At 48.8% G+C, this 16,161-nt stretch overlaps 1 protein-coding gene across 2 annotated transcripts in view; it reads left to right on the top strand.

Moving 5' to 3' along the window:
• Ksr2 (kinase suppressor of ras 2) overlaps positions 1 to 16,161 on the top strand; it is a 351,718-nt gene that overhangs the window by 122,019 nt on the left and 213,538 nt on the right. For both annotated transcript variants that reach the window (XM_057764873.1, XM_057764872.1), the window contains exon 4: positions 8,744 to 9,257. In XM_057764873.1, the coding sequence (XP_057620856.1) occupies positions 8,744 to 9,257 (514 nt within the window). The remainder of the gene's footprint in view (positions 1 to 8,743; positions 9,258 to 16,161) is intronic.

Here is a 16,161-nt window from a genome sequence, read left to right on the forward strand (position 1 = left end):
GATGGTTCATTCGTAATGACCGCCCACCTGACAGGGGATGGTAACTGAGGTGAGAAGTATGGACGGCACCACTCTTGGGTTGAGGCCCTGGACTGAACACAAAGGAAAAAGGGGAGCTGAGCCCCAGCGTTCTCTCAGCTTCCTGACTGAGGGTGGGAGCGGTTAGTGCACACTCTGCCACCATGCCTTCCCCATGGGTGAGGGAGAGAGGGATGCCTGGGAATGGGTAAGGATGGCTGGGGTGGGAGGAACTAGACGGGAATGAAGGGGATGGATGAGGACGGATGGACCAAGTCTTCTCTAGATGGGGAGGAGCTTCTGGAGCACTGGTTCTCAATCTGTGGTTGTGAACCCTTTGGCAAGCCTCTGTCTCTAAAAATATTTACATGACTATTCCTAACAGGAGCAAAATTACAGTTATTAAGTAGCAGGGAAATGAATTTTATGGTTGGGGTCACCACAATATGAGGGATTGTGTTAAAGGGATTAGGAAGGTTGAGGCTCAGTTCTCCCGTCTGATGACACACATCTTGGGTCTCTAACATAAGATCCAGATTTCCAGCAGTGGTAACACACTAAAGCCCATGAGAGCAGGTTTCCAATTTTGGATATGTAATCCTGGGGGCTGAGAGGATTGACTGTGACATGGTGGATAATGTGTCATGGCCAAGAAACAGGCTCTGCCATCAGACCCCTGGAACTGAGTGGAATCTCAGCCTCAGACAAGGGACTCGACTATTCTCAGAGCTTTAATTTCCTCACCAATCCCCCAAGATTATAACGAGAATGTAATGAAGTGAGGTGGGAGGGGGAGAGGAGGCAGGGAGGAGCCTGGACCAGACTTGAGGCCCAGTGTCTGCTGCGGTGCTCACCCCTAAACACACTGTGCTAAACACTCTCCAGGTGGAGAGGATGATGATGGTGGTGGTGATGATGCTGATGAGGTAGTGATGGTGGCAATGATGTTGATAATATGCTGATGATGGAGGTGATGGTGGTGGTAATGTTGATGGTGGTGATGATGGTGTGGTGATGGTGATGACGGAGGTGATGGTGGCAGTGATGGAGGTGATAATGGTGGTGATGATGGTGATAATATGCTGATGATGGAGGTGATGGTGGTGGTAATGTTGATGGTGGTGATGATGGTGTGGTGATGGTGATGACGGAGGTGATGGTGGCAGTGATGGAGGTGATAATGGTGGTGATGATGGTGATAATATGCTGATGATGGAGGTGATGGTGGTGGTAATGTTGATGGTGGTGATGATGGTGTGGTGATGGTGATGACGGAGGTGATGGTGGCAGTGATGGAGGTGATAATGGTGGTGATGATGGTGATAATATGCTGATGATGGAGGTGATAGTGGTGATGATGGCAATGATGGAGGTGATGGTGGTGGTGATGGTGATGTTGATGGTGGTGATGATGATGATGGTGGTAACAGGGAAAATGAGAACCACTGCATGAGGCTGGTGGCAATGAAGAATGGTGCAGCCAATCAGGAATATGGTATACTGGTTTCTAGGGTGGTTAAAGAGAGTTACCACCTGGTCCAGTGATTCCATCCCTACTTTATGCTCAAGCACATCAAACAGATAACTGTGAAATACTGGTTCAAACATGTTCCTCACAACACAGAAAGTCAACACAGTGTGCTGTGTCCATTGGCCATTGAGTAGAGAAACAAGTTGGGATACCCATGTTGACCTCAGTCATGAGAAGGAAGCTCTGGCCATGTCTGTCTGTTTTCCGGGAATGTTTGGATCTGAGGGCTTTGTCCCCACAGCTGGTCTCAACCACTGTTGAATCCTGAATCAGAACAGGCTGAGGTACCCATGGAGCTGTGGAAGATGGGTCCTCATTGGAGGAAGAGGGTCACCAGGAGGTGCCCTGAAAGATGCACCTCAACCCTAGCTTCTTCCTGTCCCTTCTCCCTGGCTGTTGCGCCTTGTCCCCTGCTCTGGCTGCTATGAGGCCTCCTGTTGAATCTATAGTTTAATGTTAGTTGAGTCTGGCTCTCCAGTTCGCTCAGGGAATCTTGTGTCTCCGCCTCCCCAGTGCTGGGATGACGCTGGGGCTGCCATACCCAGTCAGCTTTTAGGTGAATTCTGCAATCAGATCCTGAGCTGGTTAATTTTAGTCAAGTTGGCACAAAGTGGAGTCATCTGGGGGGGGACACCTTCAGCTGAGTAATTGCCTTCATTAGGGTGGCCCGTGAGCATGTCTGTGGGGGTATTTTCATAACTAATGAGTGATGTGTTAGGGTCCAGGTCATTGTGGGCGATGGCACCCCTGGGCAGTGACCCTGGGTCAGTGGTTCTCAACCTTCTTAACACTGTGACCCTTTAATACAGTTCCTCATGTTGTGGCGACCCCCAACCATAAAATTATTTTGTTGCAATTTTGCTAGTGTTATGAATTGTAATGTAAATATCTGATATGGGACTCCCCCAAAGTAGTTGAAACGCTCAGGTTGAGAGCCACTGTCCTAGGTGGTATAAAAAGCAGGCTGAACCAGCCGGGGGAGCTAGCCAACAGCAGTATTCCTTCACTGCTTCTGCTTCCGCTCCTGCCTCCAGGTTCCTGCCTTGAGTTCCTTTAGTGGCGGACTGTGATGGGGACATGAAAGCCCAATAGGCCCTTTCCTCCCCTCGTTGGTTGTGGTGTTGATCATGGCAACTAAAAGCGAGCCAGGACAGGGGCTGGTGTTTGTGGGGCAAGCACCCTACCCGCTGACTTATCTCTGTAACCCCAGAGAATAATTTTGTGTAGCATTTTTTAGCGCACCATGTCTGCCCTGCAGCTGGTCACGTGGGGCCAGTCACGGAGTTTTCCACTTGGTGCTTTGTGGTGGTACCAGAATCGTTCTGGACTTTGGAGTCTTTTAGATTTTTGGACCAGAAATTAGGGCTGCTTAACTCATATTCATGGTAGCTGCCATTTCTGTTCCTCCGAGTCTGGGAAAGATTTTCAAGCCGCATCTACAGATCCTGCTTCCCACCTGAAAGTCAGAATGATTTAAACAGACAGCACTTTGAAATATTCAGGGGACTTCTGAGCCCCAGTCAACAATCCTGGAATGGTGAGGGTCGGGCCCATACCCACACCTTCCCCAGTTGCCTCTGCAGGGCCGAGGCCTGTGACGTGTGTGACGCTGACTCTGGAAGCCAGACAACTTCTGAGCCATGCGTTTGCCTGTTTATTTGGTTTCAATGGAATGGGACAATGAAGTCCGACGCTTGCCTAGACTTTCTGAAATCATTTTCTCCCTCTCGGATGGCTTTTATTTCTTCCAGTCCCTTATCAGAGAATGTCAAAAGAAAAAAAAAACACCCTGAAATGCCTTGAAATGGCTTTAATCAGTCTTCAGACCTTTCATTTTTTAAAATCTATTCCCTTCTCCCCGCCCATCTCAAGACTTGAAATAAAATGATTTTTCCAGAAACGAATGACAGGCGGCAAGGGTGACGATTAATAACCCTGGAGCCCATGCCGCCACACCTTCCCTATTTAAAGTGAAAAATTACCTTTTTCTCCCTTAGGCTTTATTAAAAAGAGGCTCGAAAGGGCGGCAGCTGATAGCATGCGACCCTTCATTGCGCTGCTTCTGAAGCCTGCGTGCTTTGGAGTCGATGCTGCTGGCTTGAGTAGCTTGGAGATGAACGGAGACTGTGCACTCCTCGGGCCCCACACTTCTGACTTTGAGCCCCCGCATGTGCAGAAGGAGATTGCCTGGGAAGGGAATGTGGTGGGGGTGGTGGACTTTCTTCTTTCTTAACTTTTTACTCTGAAGAAATCCCTTAAGAGGGTAACTACCTGAACACAGTGGAGTGTCTGTCTGTCTGTCAGTCACTCAGTCTTTGGAGGAACAGCGGGCTTTGGGAAGCATTGGGTCCCCACCCAGCAGCCGGATACTGTGTGGTAAGTGGGGAAAGAAAGGCATCAATCTCCATCTACAGAGGGATTCTTTCTGATCAAGTCCTACACTCATCCCAATCTTGACTGAATAGGTCAGTGACCCCTACCCTCCTTACAGTGAGACAGAGCAACTGACCCCCTAACAGCTACAATCTCCCAAGTATTCTTTTCATTCCTATCTTTTTTTCATTTTTTAAATTGTGTATTTGTGTCTGTGTGGGTTGTACACGTGACTGCAGATGCCCTCGGGGGCCAGAAAAGGGTGCCAGATTCCCCTGGGGGCTGGAGTTACAGATGGTTGTGAGCCTCCCATGTGGGTGTTGGGAGCTGAACTTGTGTCCTTCATAACAGCAATAACCTGTTTTGACGGTTCAGTCATCTCCCCAGACCCTGTTTAAGACAGAAACTTTGCCACATAGCCAGGAATGACCTCGAACCCCTGATCTCCTCCGTGCGATTTCGGGTATACACTGTGTGGCAAGGTTTGTTTTTTGGCTTGTTTCTTTCTGAGACAGGAGCTGTCTATGTAGCCCTGACTGGACTGGAACTCACAGAGATCCACCTGCCTCTGTGCTGGGATTAAAGGTGTGTGCCACCACGCCTGATCTGCCATGCTAGTTTTGATGACTTTCCCTCAGTGTTTAGCACACATGGATCCTTCCCCTGGGGGTGTCGCTAGGGAGGTGGGTGCTCTAACAGATCAGCATACTAGCACAAGTCCACACACTCACAGACCCCAGGCTTTGGAGCCAATGCACAAAGCACAGGCTCCAACCTCTCTGGGGGTCGGACCCCTTCCTCTCCTGGATCTGCTGGGTGACTGTTGGTATTCTCGCACCCCTTGGCTTGTTGCCGCATACCACCAGCCTCCTCCTCCTGCTTCACTCCGCTCCTGTGTTGTCTGTATTGGGACAATGTGTCAGTGTGTAGTCCAGGGGACCTGGAACTTGTGATCTTCCTGCCTCGGCTCCCTGCCACCAAGCTTGTCTCCTCTTCTCTTTATACAACTACGACCGATTAGGTCTGACCTTATCCAGCATGAGCTCATCTCAATTCCATCTGCAAGTGCTTTACTTGCAAATAGAGTGTTGGGTAAAGATGCCAACCTGTGAGCTGGAGAGATGGCTCAGAGGTTAAGAGCATTGCTTGCTCTTCCAAAGGTCCTGAGTTCAATTCCCAGCAACCACATGGTGGCTCACAACCATCTGTAATGAGGTCTGGTGCCCTCTTCTGGCCTGCAGGCATACACACAGACAGAATATTGTATACATAATTAATAAATAAGTTTTAAAAAAAGATGCCAACCTGTGGCATTGATGGGCCATTTCACTTCCAACTCTGCCCTGAGGTGAAAGCAAGGCCATATTGTCACACCCTGAGGGTCTTTGTCTTCCAATCTGCTCTGCATTGTGCTGTCCACATGTCAAGCAAGGGGAAATGTCCGCACGTCTGCGTGTGGATCTTTGCATTTGTCTAATACAGCTTTTATCTGAGAACCGAGTCCATGTTCATTACTGCGGGTTGTCTTTGAAACTGGCACTGTTCTTTTTGATAAACTTCTGGACTTAAAAAATAGCCAACACAGCAACAAAGCAGGCCTCCCAGCTCCCGGACCTCTGTCCCCACTGGTCCCTCAGCCTGGGGCACTGTTCTTTACTGTTGGCATGGTGACTCTTTTAGTTCTTGCCAGTTGATATGTGGCCTCCTCAGGGGGGCATTGTGATTGGACTTTTCATCTGGACCATCAGCTCCCCAATAGAGACGTAGAGATTTATTATTAATTATGAAAGCTTGGCTGATATCTTAGGCTTGTTTCTAACTAGCCCTTTTAACTTAAATTAATCTGTATCTTTAAGACAGGGTTTCTTCGTAGCTTTTGGTTCCTGTCCTGGAATTAACTCTTGTAGACCAGGCTGGCCTCGAACTCACAGAGATCCACCTGCCTCTGCCTCCCGAGTGCTGGGATTAAAGGCGTGCGCCACCACCGCCCGGCTAACCCGTATCTTTTAAACTACGTTCTTTCACATGGCTCTGTTACCTTTACTTTGTATTGCCCATGCTGCTTGCTTTGCCTCTCCTGGCGTTTCTGCCTTTCCTCTTCCCATAGTCCTTTGTGCTTAGAAATCCTGCCTAGCTATTGGCCGTTCAGTTTATTAAACCAATCAGAGCGACACATCTTCACAGTGTGCAGAAAGATTATTCCACAACAGGGCATCCTGAGGAAGCCTTCTCCGTTCCTCTGTTCCCCTCTCTCCTCTGACTCTCCTCCCTCCCTCCCTCCCTCCCTCCCTCCCTCCCTCCCTCCCTCCCTCCCTCCCTCCCTCCTTTCCTCCCTCCCTCCCTTTCTTCCTTCCCCCCTTCCCCCTTCCTGTTTCTGTGGTTTTGGGGATCAAACCCAGGGCCTCAAACATCCTAGACAAGAACACTACCACCGTGTCTCATCCCAAGCCCCCCAGTTTCTTAACTGAACTGTTTGCTTTTGTTTTGGTGATCCAGTACAGGGAGTTGCTGTGTCACTGGGGCTAACTGAAGATTGTCATTGGGGTGTATGTGGATCCACATACAGTTGTAAGGAAAGATCACAGGGGTACCTGAAAGGCTTCTCTCAGTTTCTCTTAATAGTCACATCTTGCTAAAATGATAGAATCACAGCTAGGGTATTAATACGGATACAGTGCAGTGATCTTGCCCAGATGTGTCCAGCATTTTGTGCATGCATGCACGTGTGTTTGAGGATGAGCATGAATTCGGATCTGTATAATGTCCCACAGCTGGACACACGTGTCTACACCATTGTCAAAATAATGAATGACATGCATCTCTTGGGTTACTATTTTATAGCCACATCCACTTCCTCCCATCCCCTCATCCACCACCCCTGACATCTGCCAATCATGTCTAAGATGTTGTTCTCTGTGAGGTTTTGGAAATGGAGTCTGAGAGTGAGCCCTTTGGCGTTAGTTCACTTGTACTCCCTGGAGACCGCCTGAGCTCTGTGCGTGGGTACTCGGCTCCCTCAGGTAGCAGTGCTGTGTCCTTGGTTTGTGTGGACCATCTGCTGAGGCCTCCCCGTCACCAAATGTCACATGCTTCCCTCCCTTCAAGCACGTGAAGGGCTTCCGGGCACGCATCTGCTTGTCCATCAAGTCTGTGTGAAAGTCGGAGTCGTGTGTTAAGATTGCTCCATAGGTGTGGTGGTTTGAATGTAATTGGCCCCCCATCAGCTCATAGGGAGTGGCACTATCTGGAGGTGTGGCCTGGCTGAAGTGGGTGTGGCCTTGTTGGAGGAAGTGTGTTACTGAGGGGGTGGGTTCTGAGGTCTCCTATGCTCAAGCTATGCCTAGTTCAGTTAGTGCTGCCTGAACAAGATGTAAAACTCCAGCACCACGTCTGCCTGCATAGCACCATGCCCCACCGTGATGATAATGGACTGACCCTCTAAACTGTAAGCCACCCAACTAAATGCCTTTATAAGGGTTTCTGTGGTCATGGTGTCTCTTCACAGCAACAGAAACCCTGACTAAGACGATAGGTGAGCGTTATCCTTGGTAATCTTTTAAAGCACCCTGACATGGTTGGATATTGGGACTCAGAAAAGTCATGGCCTAATCACTCTACTTTGCGAAGTCTTCGGGGTGTGGGCTTCACAGCCACGAAGCAGTGGAAGACAAGGCTGTTAACTGGGGAGAAAGCAAGAAGGCAAACAAGGATACTTTGATTATGTTTGTGAGGGCCAAGTGGTGTGATTGGACAATTACAAATGTGCCTGCAATGCAGCATACGTGTGTACTAACGTGCATGTGGTATGATGAGTACACGGTACTGTGATATGACATAGTGAACATGAGGTCCATGTGTATGCTCTGATGATGTGCACCTCATGGAACATTCCTATGCTATAATGTACTTATGGACCGTGTGTGTACGGGGTGAGGTGTACGTGATACATTGCTTTAATGTGGTGTGGTCTGATGTGTATATGATGTGGTGTGTGGTGCAACATGTCTACCATAGAACATGTATGTTGTGTGAGGTCCTTATGATATGAGGTATGTATGATGCAGCATACATGGCATGAGGTGTGTGCATACAATGAGATGCTTGTGATGCATTGCATACATAGCATGGAGTGTGTATGAAAACACAGTATATATGAAAACACACCCAAGATGGTCAACACTGTGAGGTACATTGAGGTGATATATACATGGTATGAAGTATGCAGGAGTTGTGTGCACATAGCATGACATGTGTGTGGCCTCGGGAACATGGAGGCAACATGTGTATCATTTGCTTAATGCGCAGGTGCCATAGCGTGCACATTGTGTAGGGTACATGTGTTGAAAGGTAGGTGCATTTGATGCAACATGGCACACCACACCTATGAGGTGGTCTCATGTAACGTGACCTGTATACCACATAGGGTGCAGATGACGGTGTGCTTCACACTGTATTGTGTGCACATGATGTCACCTGCACGTGTGGTCAGGTGTGTGTTGTGGCATGGCATGTGAAAGGATGTATAAGGTACATTGTGCTGAGTGTAACCTGCTGTGACGTACAGCGCCCATGGTGTGATGCATGTGTGGCAAGGTGAGGATGGCGGACCCCTGCCCATGCGAGCCCACCTCCTCTCTTCTGGTTTACCTGCCTCTCTCTGTGGGATATAAGATCTGTGGGATGTAAAGACTCGTCTGCGGTGACGTAAGATATGCATGGAGTGACGTATGCGCGGTAAAGAGCTGGTGGCTCTCTGCCCACCACAAGCCTACCCCTTCCCCTTCCTTACCGGCGTCTCTTTGTTCCTTTGCTCCTACTCAGGAGGGAATCTCTCCAAACAAGACTGGATCATCCAGTGGCCCACCACGGAGCCAGGGCAGGACAACAACCCTGTGTGCCCCCCGGAGCCCAGCTCGTGGATCCACACTCCCCTCTCCCAGAGCCCCAGGGTCCAGTCCAAATGTGTCCAGCCCTTCTGTCACAGCAGCCCTACTCCTGGAGCCCCCGTGTATACCCACGTGGACAGACTCACTGTGGATGCCTACCAGAGCTTGTGCCCGCCGCCACTTCTGGAATCAGGCCACCGCTCCTTGCCCCCGTCACCCCGGCAGCGGCACGCAGTTCGCACCCCACCTCGCACCCCCAATATCGTCACCACCGTGACCCCTCCTGGCACACCACCCATGAGGAGAAAAAACAAGCTGAAGCCTCCAGGGACGCCACCACCCTCCTCTCGGAAACTTATCCATCTGATCCCTGGCTTCACGGCGCTGCACAGGAGTAAATCCCATGAGTTCCAGCTCGGGAACCGTGTAGATGAGGCCAACACGCCCAAGTGAGTGGGGTCAGTGGGTGCTCGAGGGTGGCTGAACCCCAGAAACGACTTCTCTGAAAAGTCAGAAGCAAACAGTCTTGTGTCTGTTGGTCTGGTTAAGGGAAAGTGTCTTTGCGCTTTGTGTTCTGAGAAAGTAGGTTGGGTGGAATTTTCTAGAGCTGGCAATTGCTCTATTCACAATGGCCTTTAATATTTCTGAATGTTGGTAGGGCATATCACGACTTGGGGCTAAATTTAAGCTGTGGCCTGTTTTAGTAGGTAAGACTCACTGGGACACAGCCGAACCACCCCTTTAGTGTTGTCTGGGAGTTCTTTTGGGGAACAGTGGCAGCATTGGGTATGGCCCACCGAATCAGAAATACTTATTCCATGGATGGAGACAGGAGAAATTTGTGGGCCCCTGCAGGGTGACCCTCCTGCTGGCTCTAGAAAGAGGGGAAAGTTACATGGTGGGCTCGAAGTATCCAGTAGACATATTAAAATGAGTTAAAAAAAGGAGCTGTACAACTCAACCAAAATAATTATCACCCCAACGTAGCATCAATGTAAAATGTGGTTATTCAGGAATTCTTTGTTCTTTATGAGGTCTTTGACATCCAGGCTCCTTTTGGGTGAGGGTGGGAGGGAGCCGAGGGGAATGGGCAGAAGGCCTTGTGGATGTGGGGGCTGGGCACATGACAGAGAGCATTAGGAAGGAAAACATCACTCATGACCGAGACAACCACTCAGCAGGCGTGTGAGCCTATGAGGCGGGACCTCTCCATACGGGGAAATAGTCTCCAGCTGTCGGAGGGAGGCCATTCTGACGTCTGCTATGACGTAACGGAGTTGAGTCTATAGACAGGAGGTGGAATGTGGAAGACTGGAGTTAGAGAGAGAAACGAGGTGCTATTATTCAACGGGCAAAATTTGGGATGAGGAAATTCTCTGGTGATGGTTGGTGCTGCCATTTACACAACCTGTGAAGCTATTTAACACCTTTGAGGTGATGTTGAAAACTGCTTCAGATAAGTAATTTTAATGTTAAGTTCATTTTGCCACAAACAAGAGAGTCCAGCTCCTGTTATCCAGGAGGTCACAAACTGTGAAGGTCCAGACAGTCAATATAGTATTTTGGCTGTGCCAGGTGCATGGGTTTGTGTTGTCGTTGCTCTACAACCAAAAGAGCTCGTCCACAGCAGGTAAGCAAATGTTCATGGCCATGCTCCAATAAAACTTTATCTATAAAAACAGTTTCCAGCTGGCCTTGGATGTAGTCTGCCTTAAACCCTGGTGGGGATGTCATCTCCCTTTAGAGAAGCTATGGAGGAGAGGGTGCCATTGTAGGAAGACACTTCAGCAGCTGGGAACCCTACCTTGGAGACAAATCCCTTGATCGAAGTCAGATGTTGAAGCAAATGAAAAAGGCTTTTCTCGTGAGAATTTGAGTTGATGCTCATGGTTTCCTGAGATTCACAGAGATCAGGGCCTGGAGACCTGAGGTGAGGAGGTAGGAGGAGTCCCGGGAAGGCTGGTGGAGAGATTGCCAGGAAGGAAGTGGGGTGGGGTGGGGGCTGGTCTGCCTCTCACCATCCCTGTGTGAACCTGGAAGTGACTTCACTCATCAGCATGCAGAGTTTCTGGACCTATGAATTTTTTTTAAGAAGTATTTTTTAGTTTTTGAAATTAAAATATAAATCACAGCATTTTCTCCCAACCGTCTCGTGCACCCCTCCCCTTGCTCTAATCTAAGTTCATGGCATCTATTTCTTTAAAACATATATATATATATATATATATGTTTATATATATATGTTATATATATACACACATATATATGTATGTGTGTGTATGTATACACACACACACACACATATATATATACACATTCCTAAATACATAAATATAACCTGCAGACTCCATACAATGTTACCTGTATTCATAAGTCTTTAGAGCTGCGCATCTGGTATGGGATAACCAGTTGGCGTACTCTTCCCCAGGGAAGGCTATTTCTTCTGCTTTCAGCATCCTCAATTGTCTGTAGTGCTTTGTCAAGGGTTGGGGGCACCAGTAGACCTATGGCAAGTTTTGAAAAAAGATGTTATTTGTTTATTTTATGTATATGAGTGCTTTTTCTGCATGTATACCTTTATGCCAGAAGAGGGCATCAGATACCACTATAGATGGTTTGAGCTGCCATATGGGTGCTGGGAATTGAATACAAGTCCTCTGAAAGAACAATCAGTGCTCTTAACCACCGAGCCATCTCTCTAGCCCTGACCTATGATTTTATCTACCTGTGAGAGGCTGTCTTTTTGTGTTTTCAAGGTAGTCTCTCTTCTTTCTTCCTCAAGGACCCAGTCAGCTTCAGTGGTACTGGGATTCCACATCAGGACGTAGGGGGCTAAACTCTGCTTATGATGGTCTTCTGTCTGGGTCAGTGAGATCCTTAAGGAGACAGGTTCCTGGCCACCTCCAGGGACCCCAAGAGTCACTCCAAGGAAGCTGTGAAGGGAGGGATTGTGGTCACTGAGTTCTAACAATGAGACTCGGTGGGTAACAGCCCATACTTAGCATGTTCTAAGCTGGTTCTGGCTTCAGCCAGGAAGTAACCTTGGGATCATGGCTTTGACCCTGGGGAAGTTCTTCTCTCCTGTTGGGAATATGTTCATGCTTTTAAGTCTGAGGTTAGGAGCCATTAGTAGATGGTGATATCAATTTAATGGTCTGTGACCAGCATCGGAAAGAAGAAATTGATGGACTTAAAAGAGAATAGATTGAGAAATGTGGTGTGGTGAAAGAATCAGGATAGCTTTTAGAGGGCTCGTTCACACCCATGAATACATACACATACACACACACATACACATATACGCCTGCACACACACATATATACCCACATACACAAATGACCACACACACACATACACACAAAGTGCCTATGTATCAAGCATGAATATATGTTTTCTGGTTTTTTTTTTCCTCCTTGAGAGCTCTTACTACTCAGGACGACTTTGATTCTAGAATGATCCCCACAGGAAGTAGGCGAGAGGGCATAGATCTTCCCTCTGTATCTGATTCTGCTTTTCATCCCTGCTGGGCATGGTCTCCATGGGAACTCAGCAGCCTTTCGCCCACCTTTATTTCTTTTTATGGTGGTGAGGTCGAGCAATGGAGGCCATAGGTCTTTCTGAAGAGAGGGGAGGCTTCCAAAACTGCTGATGTCTGTGACTTTATAAGTGCGTTGTGCACCCTGGGAGGCTTTAAATTGTATCAAAACCAGCCTTGGCCCTTGGTGCTCAGGAAGTGGGTATCAGGTGGTCTGGGTGGGTCCAAATCCTGCCCCCTGGAAGCCTCTCTCTGGCGGCCTTTGCAGACTGATCCGAGTCAGAAAAGCGAGAAAGCAGGCTGGGGGTGTGACTCAGCTGGTAGAATCTTCCTAATGTGCAGGAAGCCCTGGCCCGACCCCAGCACTGCATAAACCAGGTGTTGTGACACACGCCTTTTACCCCATGACACACGCCTGTCACCCCAGCATCAGGAGGCAGAGGATCAAGTTCAATAAAAGCCATCCTTGGCTACATAGTGAGTTTGAGGCCAGCCTGGAGCACAGGAGGTCTTGTTAAAAAAAAAAAAGTCAAAAGCAAAACGGTAAACAAAAGAGGACCCTTTAGTGTGTTAGAGGCACGCTGTGTGGTGGACTAAGGTTCCTCCAGGCTCTCAGCTGGTCTTCGTCATGCTTGTCTGTCTGAATTCTCAGGAGAACCTCTCTGTCTTCGTTGTTTTCTATTCCTTCCTTTTTTCTTGTTGTCGTTACCAAAGACACATGCAGCTGATAAAAGGGGCTCCGTTTACGGAGAAGAATGCTGGGTGCTGAGGAAGCTTTAAAAGTCCAGAAAATGTTTAAAAGAGGACAGGGCCTGGAGGTCTGTCCTGTGGCCTTCCCCTTTCTTGAAAATTCATTAACTAATTAGTGTGTGCGTGTGCAGGTGCGTCACACACGCAGTGTGCATGTGGAGGTCAGGAGACAGCTTTCTTTTGGGAGTCAGTCTTTCCTTCCACCTCCTGCACCCTGGGGGTCAAACTCAGGGCGTTGGGCTTGGCAGCAAGAGGCCATTTTTAAGGCCAAGCTGTTGCTTCTGCTCAACGAGACCTTGATTTTTGCCATTAAAACAACTAAGGTGTAGAGTGATGGAGAAAGAAATCCCACCTCTACCTCTGCCACATGTGTGTATAGACACACGGACACACGTGCACACTTACACACACATGGACACTCACGTGCACTCACACACACATACCTACACATACACACACACATGAGCACTCATACAAACAAATGAACACACACACACATACAAAGGAATTCTATTATGACTTTTTGTTTCCAATTTTTTTTCTTTTTTGGTTTTTTAAGTCAGGGTTTCTCTCTAGCTTTGGACCCTGTCCTGGAACTAGCTCTTATAGACCAGGCTGGCCTCGAACTCACAGAGATCCACCTGCTTCTGCCTCCCAAGTGCCGGGATTAAAGGCGTGCGCCACCACCACTTGGTTCCAAATCCTTTTTAGAGATAATTTTCAACTATAATTTTTGAGAGGTAATTCCTAGCTACACCCTTATCCAGAAGCTATTGTGAATGAAACGCGGCAATGACAGATGGCACTCCTACCCCTGGTCATAGGAAGTGAAACTGCCCTCCACACCAGTGTGACCTGCTGTATTTGTCATGCATGAATGTGAATAGCCCACTCATGATCCCCACATTTACTCTCTTCTCTGTGTGTGTGGCATATGTGTATGGCATATATGTACTACATGTGTGTATATGTGTGTGTGTGTGTGTGTGCACATACCCACATGTGCACACAGAGGCCAGAAGAGGCAGCTGGATGGCCTGCTCTACCACCCTTTGTCATATGCTTTGAGGCAGGGTCTCTAGTTAAACCTGGAGCCAGGTTTCAGCAAGCAAGCCTTGGAGAGCTCCCTGACTCCACCCACCTTCCTAGTGGGGGGTGCAGTACATGACCACTCCTGACCTCCTTTACCCCCCCTCCTAGTGGGGGGTACAGTCACATGACTGCTCCTGACCTCCTTCACCCACCTTCCTAATGGGGGGTACAGTCACATGACCACTCCTGACCTCACCTGCCCTCCTAGTTGGGGGTACAGTCACATGGCCACTCCTGACCTCACCTGCCCTCCTAATGGGGGGTAGAGTCAGAGTCACATGGCCACTCCTGGGGACTTGAACTCAGGTCTTCATGCTTGCTAAGCGGCAGGCTTGCTAAGCGGCCATCTTACCTACTGAATCATCTTCCCAGCCTAACTCCTCCTAGAAGGCCCCAGTTTCCCCAAATCCCATCTACAATATTTCTGATGCATGCCTTTCCTTAAAACTCTGTGTTGTTTCTGTGGGGCCCAACTTCTCAAAGCTTTTCCTGGACTGAGAGGGGAGAAGCAGGCTGGGTAGGATTTGCCCGTGTTTGAACCCTGAACTCTTCTATCCAGACAGTTCCCATTTTGTGCCAGGCCCGAACTGTACCATTTGTAGTTAGGAAGAGAACAGGCCTGGTTGAACAGATTCATTATGTAAATTAGATTTCAGGAGAGATCTTTTTGTCTATTTTAGAAAACTAATTATGTGTAAGTATTTAAACTCATTGACACACACCTATGGATCGGATCGTTGTACTAATTATGACGAGGCCGGCTGAGGTGAGGAGAGGAGAGGAGAGTGGATGGTGAGCTGGCAGCAGAGTAGCCATTAGAGTGGTAACAGCCCTGACTTCCTGTTTTCAGTATTTCCTTAAGTTTGTCTTAGGTACACTTGGTCCCAGAGTGACCCAGGAGGTCCAGGACCACTGGCGGTGATTTTGTGGTCCCCCGGGGCTGTGGAGTGATGAGACTAACGTTAAGTGGATGTGAGAACCTATCTGGTCAGGGCACACTGGCTCTTGGGATGACTCCCGAGAATTCCCCGTCTCTATCCACCGAGTGGAGGGCATCCTGCTCTGCACTTCACCCACCATGTGGTACACAGGTCTGTGGTCTTCTTAACAGGGGGCCAGAGGAGCCAGGAGGGCATCTTGGGGCCTAATTCTCCCTGGGAAGGGAGGGGCTGGCTTCACTCTACCTGAGGCTTCTCTTGAAAATCTTATCCTGAAGACCTGCTGCTAAATTCCTGCCAACATTTTCTCCTTTCTTCCTCTCTCCCATCTTTCCTTTCCTTTCCTCCCCCTCCTGTCCTCCCTCCATCCCTCCTCCTCCCTGTCCCCTTCCCTCCCTCCTGTCCTCCATCCCTCCTCCATCTCTCCTTCCCTCCCTCCTGTCCCCACTCCATCCCTCCTCCTCCATCTCTCCTTTCCTCCCTCCTGTCCTCCCTCCATCCCTCCTCCTCCATCTCTCCTTCCTTCCCTCCTGTCCCCACTCCATCCTTCTTTCCCCCTTCCCTCCTTTCTTCCTCTGCCTTTTCTTCTTCCCTCCAACTTTCTCTCTCTCTCATTTCTTTACCCCTGAAGTGCTGGGGATCAAACTCAGGGCCTCGTGCAATGGAAGTTCTGAGTCCTCTGCATCTCCTTCAGTATCGATAAATTCCCCTTTCTCAATCCCAGGCCCCAGATTTAACTTTGAGGAAACAAGACATATCATCCAGGCATGAAATTAATACTGTCAGGTGAGTCAGTATGAAAATCAGATTTGGAAGTAGAGAGAGACAGAGCTGCAGCTGTCACCCTGGTCTCTGGCTGAGAAGGCACATGCAGATAGGGTGGCCAGCGTGGTCATGTAACTTTTTGCCTCCTGATGCTATGATTGGCCCCAGGGACTTGGTCATGCCAGGAACGCATTCTACCCTAACCCCTACTGTGAAGACTCAGATTGCCACCCATGCTCTTTCAGTTTGGTTAGAAGCTCTCCCTGCTCTGT

This window comes from Chionomys nivalis, chromosome 3 (genome assembly GCF_950005125.1).
Source record: "Chionomys nivalis chromosome 3, mChiNiv1.1, whole genome shotgun sequence".
In the NCBI taxonomy this organism is placed as follows: Eukaryota; Metazoa; Chordata; class Mammalia; order Rodentia; family Cricetidae; genus Chionomys; species Chionomys nivalis.